At 39.6% G+C, this 13,059-nt stretch overlaps 1 protein-coding gene across 1 annotated transcript in view; it reads right to left on the bottom strand.

Annotated features, from left to right (window-relative positions):
- rngtt (RNA guanylyltransferase and 5'-phosphatase) overlaps positions 1 to 13,059 on the bottom strand; it is a 143,366-nt gene that overhangs the window by 117,332 nt on the left and 12,975 nt on the right. Inside the window, exons 7-8 of the mRNA XM_049590275.1 lie at positions 10,684 to 10,793; positions 6,559 to 6,660 (exon numbers count right to left, since the gene is read on the bottom strand). Coding sequence (XP_049446232.1) covers positions 6,559 to 6,660; positions 10,684 to 10,793 — 212 coding nt within the window. The remainder of the gene's footprint in view (positions 1 to 6,558; positions 6,661 to 10,683; positions 10,794 to 13,059) is intronic.

Here is a 13,059-nt window from a genome sequence, read left to right as displayed (position 1 = left end):
TCACAACGGCGTAGGCCACGTGTGTAGGCTACAGTGTAGGCTCTGCATAGAGCTGACGCACAAGTAAAAATCCTGCTTAGGGTACTGGTATTGGCACTGGTACCCTAACTTTTAAAACAATACTCAGCCTTTGTTAGAGAATTCATAAATTAACTAAATAACAAACAGAGACTGTGAAACACAAGTAATGATGTTTTGAAAATAACCAGCCAAAAAACAGAAAGCAGCTTTGTTAAACTCTCTTTAACTCAAAGGATCTAACCTGGCACATTAAAGAAAACATTGGATTATTGATTCCTCATCCCAAATGACTAAAGTTGTAGGAGAGAGGACTTTGAGTGGGAAATTAACAAAGTCTTTCTCAAGTCCAATTTCTCTAATAAAGTCCAAGTTGAGCAGCATTGTTTGTTTTAAGTCCCAAGGACATAATTGGCCCCTCTCCCTCCTCCTCCTCTTCCTCCCCCTCTCTGGGGCTCAAACCAATCTAGCCCTGACAGAAGGCTCTACAACAAGTTGATTAAAAACCCAACTCAGCCTATGTTTCCCCTCTTGGCAAATCCACTGATTTTTTCTGTCCCTTCCAAAACCTGTTAGAAGCCCCCTTCTTGGTAGATAGCAGACAGCGACAGTTTGTTTCACTGTATGACTGGTCCGTGCGTCAATGCAAGGCGGTATTATATTCTTAGGTAAGAGAGGTAGGTTGGGTACTTTGTCACCATATTGTCCGTTATTGTGCTACTGAGCAAGGCAGTTTAACTGTCAGGATTGTTGGTGCATTGCCCAGTGGCCATAAGAGGCTGCGAATCATCCACTTGGGACTGAGAGGAAGTCTGTCAGAGCGTTAGGCATTGTTGAAAATAAACACATTTTCTCAGATAACCTTTTCCAGCAAAAACTATGCTTTTGGATGAAATAAAAAAAGAAAATTACTTGTTCTGAATGTAAAAAATGAATTGCATCAGAATGGGAAACTTTCTATTCCTGACGCAAATAAGAGTAGGTAAGCTGGAGGGATTTTAAAAATGTAATACATAAGTGAGGACCTCTGGCAATACGCAAAGGGAAGAATCTTTCCGGACCACCTTGAAGAGACAAATTTCCTATTAAAAATCCATTTCAGTGCTTAAAAAAAACGCCACTGGCTAGAAAGTAGGACATTTAATAAGAAATTCTCTGCACACTCGATGCGATGCATGGCAAGAATGACAAATTACACTGCAGCAATGCCATCAGTAAATCTCACTGAAAAACCCCAAAACTCATTAATATTATCTGATGCATTAAAAGTCCATCACAAATCACAGCTAATTTTAAGAATTCATACTTTTTCCATCATTAGAGAAGATTTTAGGAATAATAGAGCCGAAGAAATGCTGATTACGAGGGGAATCAATCATCTTTTATAGCTTGTGTGCACTGACCCCAGAAGAGCCAGCGTCCTTCTGTCTCGGCTTTGACGCTGATGTTTGTGTCCATCATTTGGAGGATTTTAATGAGGACCCACACCTGTGGAGCACCTGTGGAATTGCAATCATTTAAAAAAAAAAAAAAAAAAATCTAATTGGACTTTTTTACTTTATTTTTTAACAAACTATCTCTCATCCTCATTTCTTTTGTGTGAATTCAATTTCACACAAAAGCCAGAGCTGAGAAATGAGTGGCTATTTTGCTGGGTGAATAAAACACCAGTGGTTCAGGCGATGCACTAATAAGGTAGTGTGGTTTTAAGAAGAGGCTGTGATTCATTTTCTCAGCTCAGTAGACTAAAGTAATATCAAACAAGCAACACCAGAACAGCCTGTCCCTCACAGCTTCCAACATGTGCCTATAAATATAAGCTCTCCCCATATGAGAGCACAACCTTATTACCTGCAGGCAGACCACAGCGAGCCTCGAGTTGTGTGAATATCCACTTAACAACGCTGCATCTGTCCTTTCTGCAAATTCCTAGCGCCTTTTGTTGGACATACTGTACAGACTGTGTCAATTCTCCGAGAAAAACAACGACAAAGAAACAATACTGTTGTCTGCTCAGAGCGGGAAGAAGCAACAGAGGACAAACACCATACTGACAAAACAGAAACAAAGACAATCTTCAAAGTTCACCGTCTACCACATCAAACCTTTTGCCATGTAAATATGCTGAAGATGAGGTTCTGAGGGTGTTTATACGTGGTAGGACATGAAAAGCGATACAAAGTTTCTGTCGTGGAGTGTCAACAATCTTCAAGAACTTGCAGATATTCTATGAAAAGTTAGGAAAAATATTTCTTTGAGAAGACAGGGAACAGCTCCAGAGAAATACATTAATGCTTGTTCCACCTTGCGAAGGCCTCATTGCATGGGAGGATTATGGTCTCATTAAAAAAAATATATAATGGTAGTCTCCTTTATTTTACATGGCAGATGAATGTATCCTTGTTTTTGACTAATAGGAGCTCGGGCATCTGGAGGGAGCACAGAGTAGAGCTGCTGCTCCTTTATGTGGAAAGGGGTCAGTTGAGGTGGTTCGGGTCTGATCAGGATGCCTCCTGGGCGCCTCTTGTTAGAGGTGTTTCGGGCACATCCCACTGGTAGGAGGCCCCAAGGCAGACCCAGAACACACTGGAGGGATTACATATCTCATCTGGCCTGGGAAAACCTTGCGGCCTGAGGAGGAGCTGGAAAGCGTTGTTGGGGAGAGGGATGTCTGGGGTGTTTTGCTCAGCTTGCTGCCCTCACGACCTGGGTTTGGATAAGTGGTTAAAAATGGATGGATGGATGGATGGATGGATGCACACTGAGAGGGAACCATCTTCCCACTCTGCTCATCAGTGTAACACAATATAGGTGTGTAAGCTACTGTTGATGATGACCCTGACAAAGACCTGTGTTGGTCGTAATGCGTTGGTCATTTTAAATGCATACTGCCATGTAAAAAAAAAAAAAAAAAAAAGGCTTTTTAATTCTGCACAAACCTTATGGTGCGTCTTGAATTTTCTTTTGAATAGTTTAAGTTTTCAATTTAGCATTAACATCACAACCTATTCCTTCCAAACTGACTCTCTTGTCACCAAGATATCTCAGCCATTGCACCCGGATGTTACTATTAGCATACAATAGAGCCAGTTCAGAGATTACAGTGAGTCCACAATGAAGGTAATGTTTCCATATATTTAAAAACTGGCTGCCAATCTTTAAAAAGACATATCTGTTTTTCGGGACATAGGTGATCTTCACTAGAGGCATACAAATCATCATTTCTGATGTCCACTTTGATATAGAGAGGGGGGAATTTGACTTCCAGGTTAATGCAATGCACTTCCTTGAAACAGTAAGAGCTATATCAATACATTTCCTGGAGCTTTGATTTAGTTTCAAATTTATAACATTTCCTCTGAGAAAAAGTCCTGGACCTAATGGAATTGGTGTGTCTATAATATTAGTGAGTGTGTCACACAAATCATATCAAAATGTTATAACTTTCGTGCAGTGCCACATCTGAAACAAAACTGTAGGATTATAGCGGTGTAATTAGGTACAGTTGATGGAGAAAATTGTAGTTAACCAATCTAAATCTGGCATTTACAGTGGCGAACAATGTATTCTGACACAAGTCAGACCATAAATCTTTATCGAAAGTAATACCAAGGTAAGATTCCCACGTCTCTCTTCTAGGGCTGCAACTAACGATTATTTTCATTGTCGACTAATCTGTCGATTATTTCTTCGATTAGTCGACTAATCGTTTTATCGAAAAATGTGTCAAAATGTTGAAAAATGTCGGTCTGTCTCTCCCAATCCCCAAAATTATGTCATCTAATGTCTTGTTTCTTCCTGCTAATAAATTGCCTTGAACCGTTGTTACTGTAAGCTGTAAGACAGTTCCTCCACCTTTGTCAGGACAGGTAGGGTCATTTGTTCCCCCAGACTTTTTCTAATGAAGGCTCTAAGTTGTGTTTGTTGGATTGGTTTTAAGGAGTATTTTGTATTTTTTTTACTGAGACCATATTCTAGCCATACACTGAGCCTCTGACATGATGGATCGAGCACAGTACACCAGAAGTATCCAAAGAGCACCTGTGGGTGTTCACCACAAGTTTCAAGGTTTCTTCATTAGCACATAAGGGTAACTTTGTTATGCAGATGGGAAATTCAGAATGCCAAACAAAGACATCACAGCAATAGAGATTTAAAGGAAATCGAAAATGAATTAGGCTCCAGAGTAATCCATTGCAAATTGCTCTGGTGATGTCAGGCGAATACTGTTATGCTTTACTGTTGTTTAATATGATTAGGTGAAGCATTAATGACAGCACATCTCTAAATTTCCCCTTCCCAATGGTGTCCCTGCTGACTGGAAAGAAGTTCCAGTGACTGGCAGGAAGGGCTGCATGTGTTAGGGCAGCACTAACATTATATATAATAATGACAAATACAGCGATGTTTAATTCAAACCTGACTGTACCTGTCGAGTTTCACAGTTTCTAGAAAGAGTGGGTCCAAGCAGGAAGAGGTATGAAATCACCGAATGCACCAAGACCCTCTCATTTCCAATATAACACATACACACACACACACAGCGGTCACTGATTGAATTACACTTAGGATAAATAAATTAGTCTCTTTAAATTAGACTCCAGCACAATATGTTCTGTTCAGACTAACCTCTAAATTATTCTAGTGGGTGGTGCTGGTTGTTTAACAGATGGGCCACAACAGAGCAAGAACTCTGATGAACTCTGAAGAGACAACATGCCACCGTCATTCATCTCAACTCTTAAGCAATTCAGGACCGCATCACAGATAAGGCGGCGTTTTTCTATATCTGTCAACAAAGTCCTTCAAAAAGACAAAAAACAGCTATGTGTTAGTTTGTCTCTCAGTACTTTCTGACTTCCCCTCCCTAATGGGGCACTCAACCCCAAGTCTGCTTGTTGCAACTGAAGACATAAATCTCCTGGCCTCACTGGCAGTAACTCCAGGAGATATGATTTTTCTTATGAAGCCCAAGACTACAAATTTTCCCCAGAGGGCTTTCCAATCTGTATAACACTCTCAACACCTGGTAGTGGGATGAATTATTTATGAAATCAGGTAGTTTGAGATTTTTGTAAATTAGGAAAATATAAAAACACAGCAAGCCTGATCTTTCAAGGGACAACTTTTTTGTATCAACACATTCTCCACATACAATTATTCTACATAACAACTCATGAATATTAGAAGGGATGCACCGATTTATCGACCAAACACTAGTATCAGCCAATATACACCTTGTTGACTGCAATCAGGCCATCAGCAAATGAGATGACATTCACCGATGGCAGTGGCTGATGCTTCTCTGTTGCTCACAGATAATAGAAAACACGCTGGGGATGAACAGAGAACTTGTATTTCAGGTATTTCTGATGCATTTGTGAGTTTGAAGTTAGTAGAGCAAAGAATAAGTTGTTCTTTATCCCACTCACACACACACACACGCTTCCTTTTCCTTGACTTACTGATCTTGTTTGGAGATTATAAGACTTTATACCGTATACCAAGAGATAAGTCTCTTGGTTTTTATCTTTTTTAATAACTTAAGCTCTGTATTTTACTGCTTTAATGTTCAAATTTGAAGAGAAAACAGTATATCCTATTCTCAACACAGCACATACACTGCAGTCGAGTGATGACTCACACCTAGTATACCGTGTCTCTCCCATGACTGGAGAAATAAGGCGTCAATACTCAGCGAGACTCTTCAAGAAGCTGGAGGAAAATGGGGGTGAAGGACAAGAGGCTCCCGGCAGCAGAGGAAGAGCTCGGCAGCATCACTCAACGTACACATTTAAGTGTGAAACTTTCCAGCAACACTCTCAAGCGTCTGCAGATAATGGCAGTCGATTACACACATCTGCAGCATCCTGGTCAGGGGCCAAATCTTCACTCTGCTCGCCTCACTCTTACAGGAAATTAAGGCACTGGTATGTAAAATTCTGAAATTGACTGCAGTCATTAAATATTCACCAGCACACTGCACATTTGCACCAGCCAGAGACACAGTCCTTCACAGCAGACTGGTGGAATACTAAAACCATTTTTACCCCTCAATGCTAGCTTTTGGCAACACAGCCGTAAAACAAGAGAAAACAAACAAATTCATCCCGAAATGTGACAGGAAAGAAAAAATGCCTCATTGCATTATTTACTCGGCATCGGACACAGTCATCCTGCTCCGTCTGCGTCTCTCTCAGTGAAGCTATTTTACAGCTCCACAGTCCACATCTCCACCGCTAAATGAGAAGTCAAGTTGATTAGCCATACGAAGGTACAGTAATTAGAACCTAATGAGAAACAGATGTCATGTTAGCGGCACTTCTCTCAGTCTTCACTAACAAGACCGGAAGGTAAATTAACACTCCGATACCCTTAAAATGATGGACACAAACTCACTGTATTGACTATCAAAGAAGCCTAATGAATAGGATGAGAAGCCAATCAGTCTAGTCGGAGACACAAAGAGCAATACCTGTATTGACAGAAGAAGACGAGGAGTCATTTATTTTGAAGAAAAGCCACAAACAATAGACTCACCGTGTGCCATCGGCTTTCCAGCTGACTTTGTATGGATTCTGTTCGAGGAAACGAAGGTTTTGTCTGTCCATGGACACGGGCTGAGCACCAGGGAAACCAGACCTGCAACAACAATGAACACACACATCTTTTATTTGTGTTTCTAACAGACATTGATTTGTTGATCACAGGCTCTCACCACTCTGTCCTTATGTATTATTTGACTTCTAGATATGGTGTTTACATGAGCACGGAAAATTCATACTGCCCATACACATGAAAAAATACTAGTAACCCTGTCACTGATTACTGCAGTGTATTTGCAAAGGCGCATGATGTTTACAAAAAATATAAAACAGCAATGGGAGATGGAAGTGACAGCTAATATTTAGCACTACATTTTACATATTTAAACATTACCACTTGACCACCAAACTGCTAATTTCTTCACTGCTTTGATCACCAACAGCTGTCTGCTCTGAGAGCATACGTCCCTCACTTTCTTTCAACCATACACACACACACAACGAACTGACATTGCTCCTGAAAGCACCTATGTACACAAAAATCTCTTGGTGTAGTCATGGACTCAAACCTAAATTTCAACAGCCGCATTAAGACGATTACAAAGCCAGTCTACCATCACCTTAAGAACATATCAAGGATGAAAGGTCTTGTGTCTCGGCAGGACTGAACTGACTATGTGACAGTGTTTGCACAGGTCTCCCTAAAAAAACTGCTCAGACAGGTGCAGCTGATTCAGAACGCTGCTGTTTGAGTTCTCACTAAGACCCAGAAAATGGATCACATCACACCAGTTCTGAGGTCTTAACGCTGACTTCCTGTCTCTGAGAGAATCTCCTTCAAAATACTACTGCTGGTTTATAAAGCTGAATGGTTTAGGGTCCACATACATCTCTGATCTTCTGCTACAGTATGAACCATCTAGACCTCTCAGGCCATTTGGGACAAGTCTGCTTTGTGTCTCCAGAGTCGAGACTAAACACGGAGAAGCAGCGTTTAGTTTTTATGCACCATATATCTGGAACAAACTGCCAGAAAACTGCAGCAACTAAAACTTCTTTTAAATCAAGGAAGACTCACATAGACTCTTCTGTTCGCCACTGCCTTTTATTAAATCAAATATTTATTCATTTCTTACACTGTACCGTAACTTTTATTCTTGTATTTTATACCTGTCTTAGTCTTGTTTTTACTTTCTATTCTCTGGTTCTTTCATGGTGTTTTTATTGATATGTTTTTGTTCTGCATGTTGTCTCAATGACTGTGGTGTTTTATGCGAAGCATAAACTGCCTTGAACTGCCTTGTTGTCAAAATGTGCTATATATATATATACACACACACACACACACACATATAAAAACTTAACTTCCCTTACACTACTCTGAAAACACTGTTCTCCACACCAGTGCCAGCCTGTCACTGTCACTCCCATTTGGTACCAAAAGAAAACTCAGTGTCTTCATCGCTGCAGAAGTGAGATATTCTTCTGTTACGTCAACTGGCTGAAGCCGAGCCTGCACAGGTAGTCAGAGGTGCTCAACATGAATAGATCCAACACTATCCTGGTTTCTTTCAGGGCACTCAAGGTAGCATATTGGGGTTTTCTCATGAACCAGATGAGAGCTTATTCCTGTTTCTGAAAGCAGGACATGGTGTTTACAAGCTCAAACAAATACACAGGATACTCCAAAAACCAGATCATGAATGGGTTATTCATGTCCATGTAAAGGCACTCAATAGGAGCCATGCTTAAACTCTCTCAAGTGTTAAGACTTGGTGTTAGCCTGCAATTACTAAAGAGAGCCACAGACGTCTCCTCGGTCAGCTGAAAAATGATACAAGGTTTGTAGACTACCCATACTCCTATACAACGTGAAAAGGTCTGGGAAATAATGGATTGTGTTGTAAAGTGTAATTGCTCCAAAACATTAACATGTAACAATTATAAAATGCTATAAAACATTTTAAATTAGCTGAACTATGAGATATACATTTCATAGCATTTAATGGGACCTAAATGAGTATCACTATGTTACTATATCCTTTTTATCTTTATTTTTATGAATTACATCCTAAATTGTACTTGTAATTGTAATTATAGAAGGACATATCTTATATAAGCATTCTTCTTGTATGTTTCAATATACCCCAGGAAGAGGAGTTGTTGCTGAGCATCCCAGTAAACAACTAATTGAATCAAATATTACACTGGTGACACAGTGGTGACGGGTATGAAGCTGAATCTCTATCAGCTAATAATCAAACAGCAGCTGGTTAGAGATGGATGAGATGTTAATCTGTGTACTGCTTTTAAGAGTTGGCAGAGACTCTATAGTACCTTTTCTGTTTGGATTTACGCAAAACAAAAATGTTTTCATTGTCTGTTGAACTCACTGTGCTGCTGGTACATCTGCCCTTTTGTTAACTTGGCGCATGGACTCGTCATTTCAGGTTGGCATAAGTGACGTGCTGTTTTGTGTGCCAATTTCAGATGGAGTGAAAACCATGCCCAACTGAAAAAAAAATTAGAATTACCCCCTCACGCTTTTATGCCTTCGCAAACTAGACAAGCTACAGTTACAGTTTACATCCATGTTTGTACGGACTCACGTGTAGCCATGACAGATGACAATGCTTCAAATATTTATGTTGCTTCAAAGCTATCGCAGAGGATCTATACAATCAGCAGTTTCAAGATGGACACCCAAGATTAGTGTCACCAGTTCAATAACAGACCAAATGTCTCCCCTTCTGTTCCTGAGATATGACACTGAATGATGACCAGAAAAGTCATTTTATCCTATCAGACATTTGTGTGATTTTTGTCATAATTAGTGTATGAATTCTTGAGTGATGGCCAGAAACATGTTTTGTGAGTTCTCGGTAGCTTTGACCTTCGATTACCAAAATCTAGTGAGTTCACTGTTGAGTCCGAGTGGGAGTTTGTGCCAAATTGAAAGAAATTCCCTTAAGATGTTCTTAAAATATCACAATAACCAGAATTAGATGGACAAGTTACAATGACCTTGACCTATGGCCACCAAAATGTAATCAGCTTATTATTCAGTCCAAGTGGACGTTTGTGCCAAATTTGAAGAAATTCCCTCAAGATGTTCTTGAGATATCGCATTCACAAGAATAACATGGACAAGTTTAAGGTGACCTTGACCTATGACCACCAAAATCTTATCAGTTCATTGTTAAATCCAAGTGGACGTTTGTGACAAATTTGAAGAAATTCCCTCAAGGCGTTCTTGAAATATTGCATTCAAGAGAATGGGACTGATGGATGAACAGACAGATAGATGAATGGATAACGGATGGACAGCTAAAAATAAAATGCCTCTGGCCACGGCTGTTGCTGGCATGCTGGCATGGGGATTTAAAAAAAAAAAAAAGCACTGTGCCAGTCTACTTTTTAAGTGCACTCCCAGTGCATCAGAGTCACTGGTCTGCACTCAGGAATGGCACTTACACTTTGCTAAAGTTACTGTGTACTTCTTTATAAAAAAAGATTCGATGTTCTTCTTTTTACAAAGATTTTTTGGACTCATAAGTTATGCTTCTTGACCTCACACAGAATTATAAAACATCTCTTCAACAATGTGTTTGTTATGTGTTAAATAAAGAGTTAGACAGGTGTGGATGGTTAGGGTATTAACGCAGTGTGAAATGTTTGTTCTACACACTACAGACCTCCAGAAATAATACATTAATAACAACACTTGGATCTCATTATGTTAACAGATACCAACCATAGCAGGCACAACAAAAAACACAACAATTTTGGAAACAGCAGGAAGTGCAAACAGCAGCGTGGACTGTTCCTTCTGCTGTGACAACACACAACAATAGAGCTGACTCTCTGCAACTTCTTTAAAAAAAAAAAAAAAAAAAAAAAAAGCTGCAGCAGCATATTTCTCCAGAGAGGAAAAATCTATTCCTGACTCTGCCACCTGTCTCAAAGTGTCAAGATCTTAAATAAATAAATAAATAAATAAAAAAATAAAATTTACAACAAATGACTCACTCACAACACAGCACACCCACATATACTGTATGTGTACACAGACCCGCACAACTTCCCGAGGGGCATGAGGAGAGTAACAGGAGAGTCTTACTTGTCCCACTCGGCCATCCCCTGACACATTCTTTGGATCTCTCCTAGTTTGGGTTGTGTGGTGACCTGCGTGACGCCTTTTACCGAGATGCCTTCAAGGAATACTGCACCCTGGGAGGAAAAAATAAGAGAAGAAAACCAGAAGGTTGAACTTGGCTTGAATTTAAAGAGACACTCATAGCCTCCTACACATACGAGAAAAACATTTTAAATCCCCGTGATACTTCGCAAACAGCTGCTGCTTTGCTTTTTGAATCCCTGTGTGCAGAGGCTAGAGATATTATAAATCCAGTTTTTCTTTTGACCTTTCCACTTTTAAAACCATCCTCACTCAAATTATTTTATGAATCCACCTCATAAACCCCGTTCCTCTGCCTCATCTCCCAGGAAACTTGACTCTACCGCTGCCTCTCTCCTCACCCCCTCACTACCTTCACCCCTATACTCCTGTTTATGCAGATATCTGCTTTCAGACAAACATTGCCAACATCTGTGGCACTCCATCTTCTATTTGAAATGATTCATGCTCATCTACCTCAATTTTTAATCTCACCCATTTGTCTTTTGACTTAATCTTTTCCCCCCTCACTCTGAGTCCTTCTAACTGGTATAATATGATAATATACACCAATGGGAAGAGAAACAGATGTCGTATGATAACATATGTCACCCCAAGTGCCATCGGTACATATGCTTTTAGTATGAATGGCTGCCGTGAGAAGAGGAAACCCCCATCATGGTCATATAAATCTTATTCTCTGTCATTTGATGTAGAAGGGGGTTTTACTCTCAGTTCTCATAAGGTGTGAACGTGTATTTTGTACAAATTGTACAAAACAATCTCAAGCAGATGTTAAATGTAATGAAGATATGGCTGGGCAACACGGCTGAGTCATTATCACAATACTACCAAGAATATTTTCTGGTATTGATTCATGTTATGATGACAAATGTATTCAAAATCACATAAAATAATCCAACTAATATTCAAGGTAATGAACTGTGTTCTACTGTTAGCCTTTACATGAAACCAGAGGGTCTTTATTTGTAACAGCGTGTCTACACAGGAGGCCTTGGGAGCTCTAACGATTAGTCAGTTAGCCAAATGAGAAAACTGTTTTCATCATTAGTTAATCATTTCACTCTTTTTTTGAGCAAAACTGACAAACATTCACTAGTTCCAGCTTCTAAAATGTGAGGATTTGTTTCTTTTCTGAGCCGAATGTGATAGTAAACTGGAAATCTTTGTGTTATGGACTGTTGATCAGATAAAACGAGACTTTTAAACACGCTACTTGGGCTCTGAGAAACTGTGATGTGCATTTTTTAACCCCACCTGAAGGGGATCATGCGTTCAAATGTGTATGAGTGCGTGTATCTGTATGTCCACAGCAAATCTCGCACACTACTGGACCCATCAGCCTAACATTTTTTGTGCACTTTTATGACTGTATGCTCAAGGACATCTCGTGGTTGGGGTGATTCACATTTATTAAAAAAAACTATTGACTATATAATCCTCTCAAATGGCTGTTATGCACCGCAAGTGATCAATTATTGCGTCAGTTATATTAGTGTTGGTAAATTCTTTTGCTGGCATTTTCACATTGAATTTGACACTTTACATCGCTTGTGTTTATGCATTGTTCTTGTTCAGATTTGCATGCCAAGCTAAGACTACTGCATATATTCAATCAAGCATTACAGCAGTGGTTGTTTAAAACATTCAATAATGTCAGCCAGCTGCTGAAACGCCTTTGTTGGTTAACACTTCACTTATGGTGACAATACACTGGCCAACTTTTTGGGACACATGACAAGGTAATGTGCTTGCCAACAGCAATTAAAGGGATTTTCAACCAGCTTTGTGTCATAACAGTGTGGGTAGCATGTGTAAATAAACTGTGGTAAACTTCTCTCCATCTTATCAGAGCCCAGATCTCCCTGCTCATCTCCCAGCTCAAATTTGCTGGCACAAGGGCTATTGCTTAAACTACCGATTGTATTTCTGCATTTTCGTATACCCGCCACCACAGACACAAAGAGTAGAGAAGCGGATCTGGAGAGACTCACCCATCTTTGCGTGTCTTTCAAACTCAGACCTAACTCAGATTAAACTTAAAAAAAACAAAAAAACAAAAAAAACCAAATTATGTTCCTGTTTTCTCCTCTAAAATGTCAGAAACATATTTTGGTGCACTGTTTGGCTGTAATACGAGATTTTATAAAGATTTTGTTACTGTGCAAATTTCCCCCTTTTAATGCTTTCAGAAACATGTTTAAGCTTACCGTTAAACTGTATTACGAAATAATTTATTACCAGCAAGCTACCATCTTGTTTGCTGTGTCAAAACGGACAAGCTTGCAATACGTTATT

The sequence above is a fragment of the Epinephelus fuscoguttatus genome, linkage group LG11 (genome assembly GCF_011397635.1).
Source record: "Epinephelus fuscoguttatus linkage group LG11, E.fuscoguttatus.final_Chr_v1".
NCBI classification, from domain to species: domain Eukaryota; kingdom Metazoa; phylum Chordata; class Actinopteri; order Perciformes; family Serranidae; genus Epinephelus; species Epinephelus fuscoguttatus.
The sequence above is the reverse complement of the archived record's forward strand: the minus strand, read 5'-3'. Positions and strand labels throughout refer to the sequence as shown.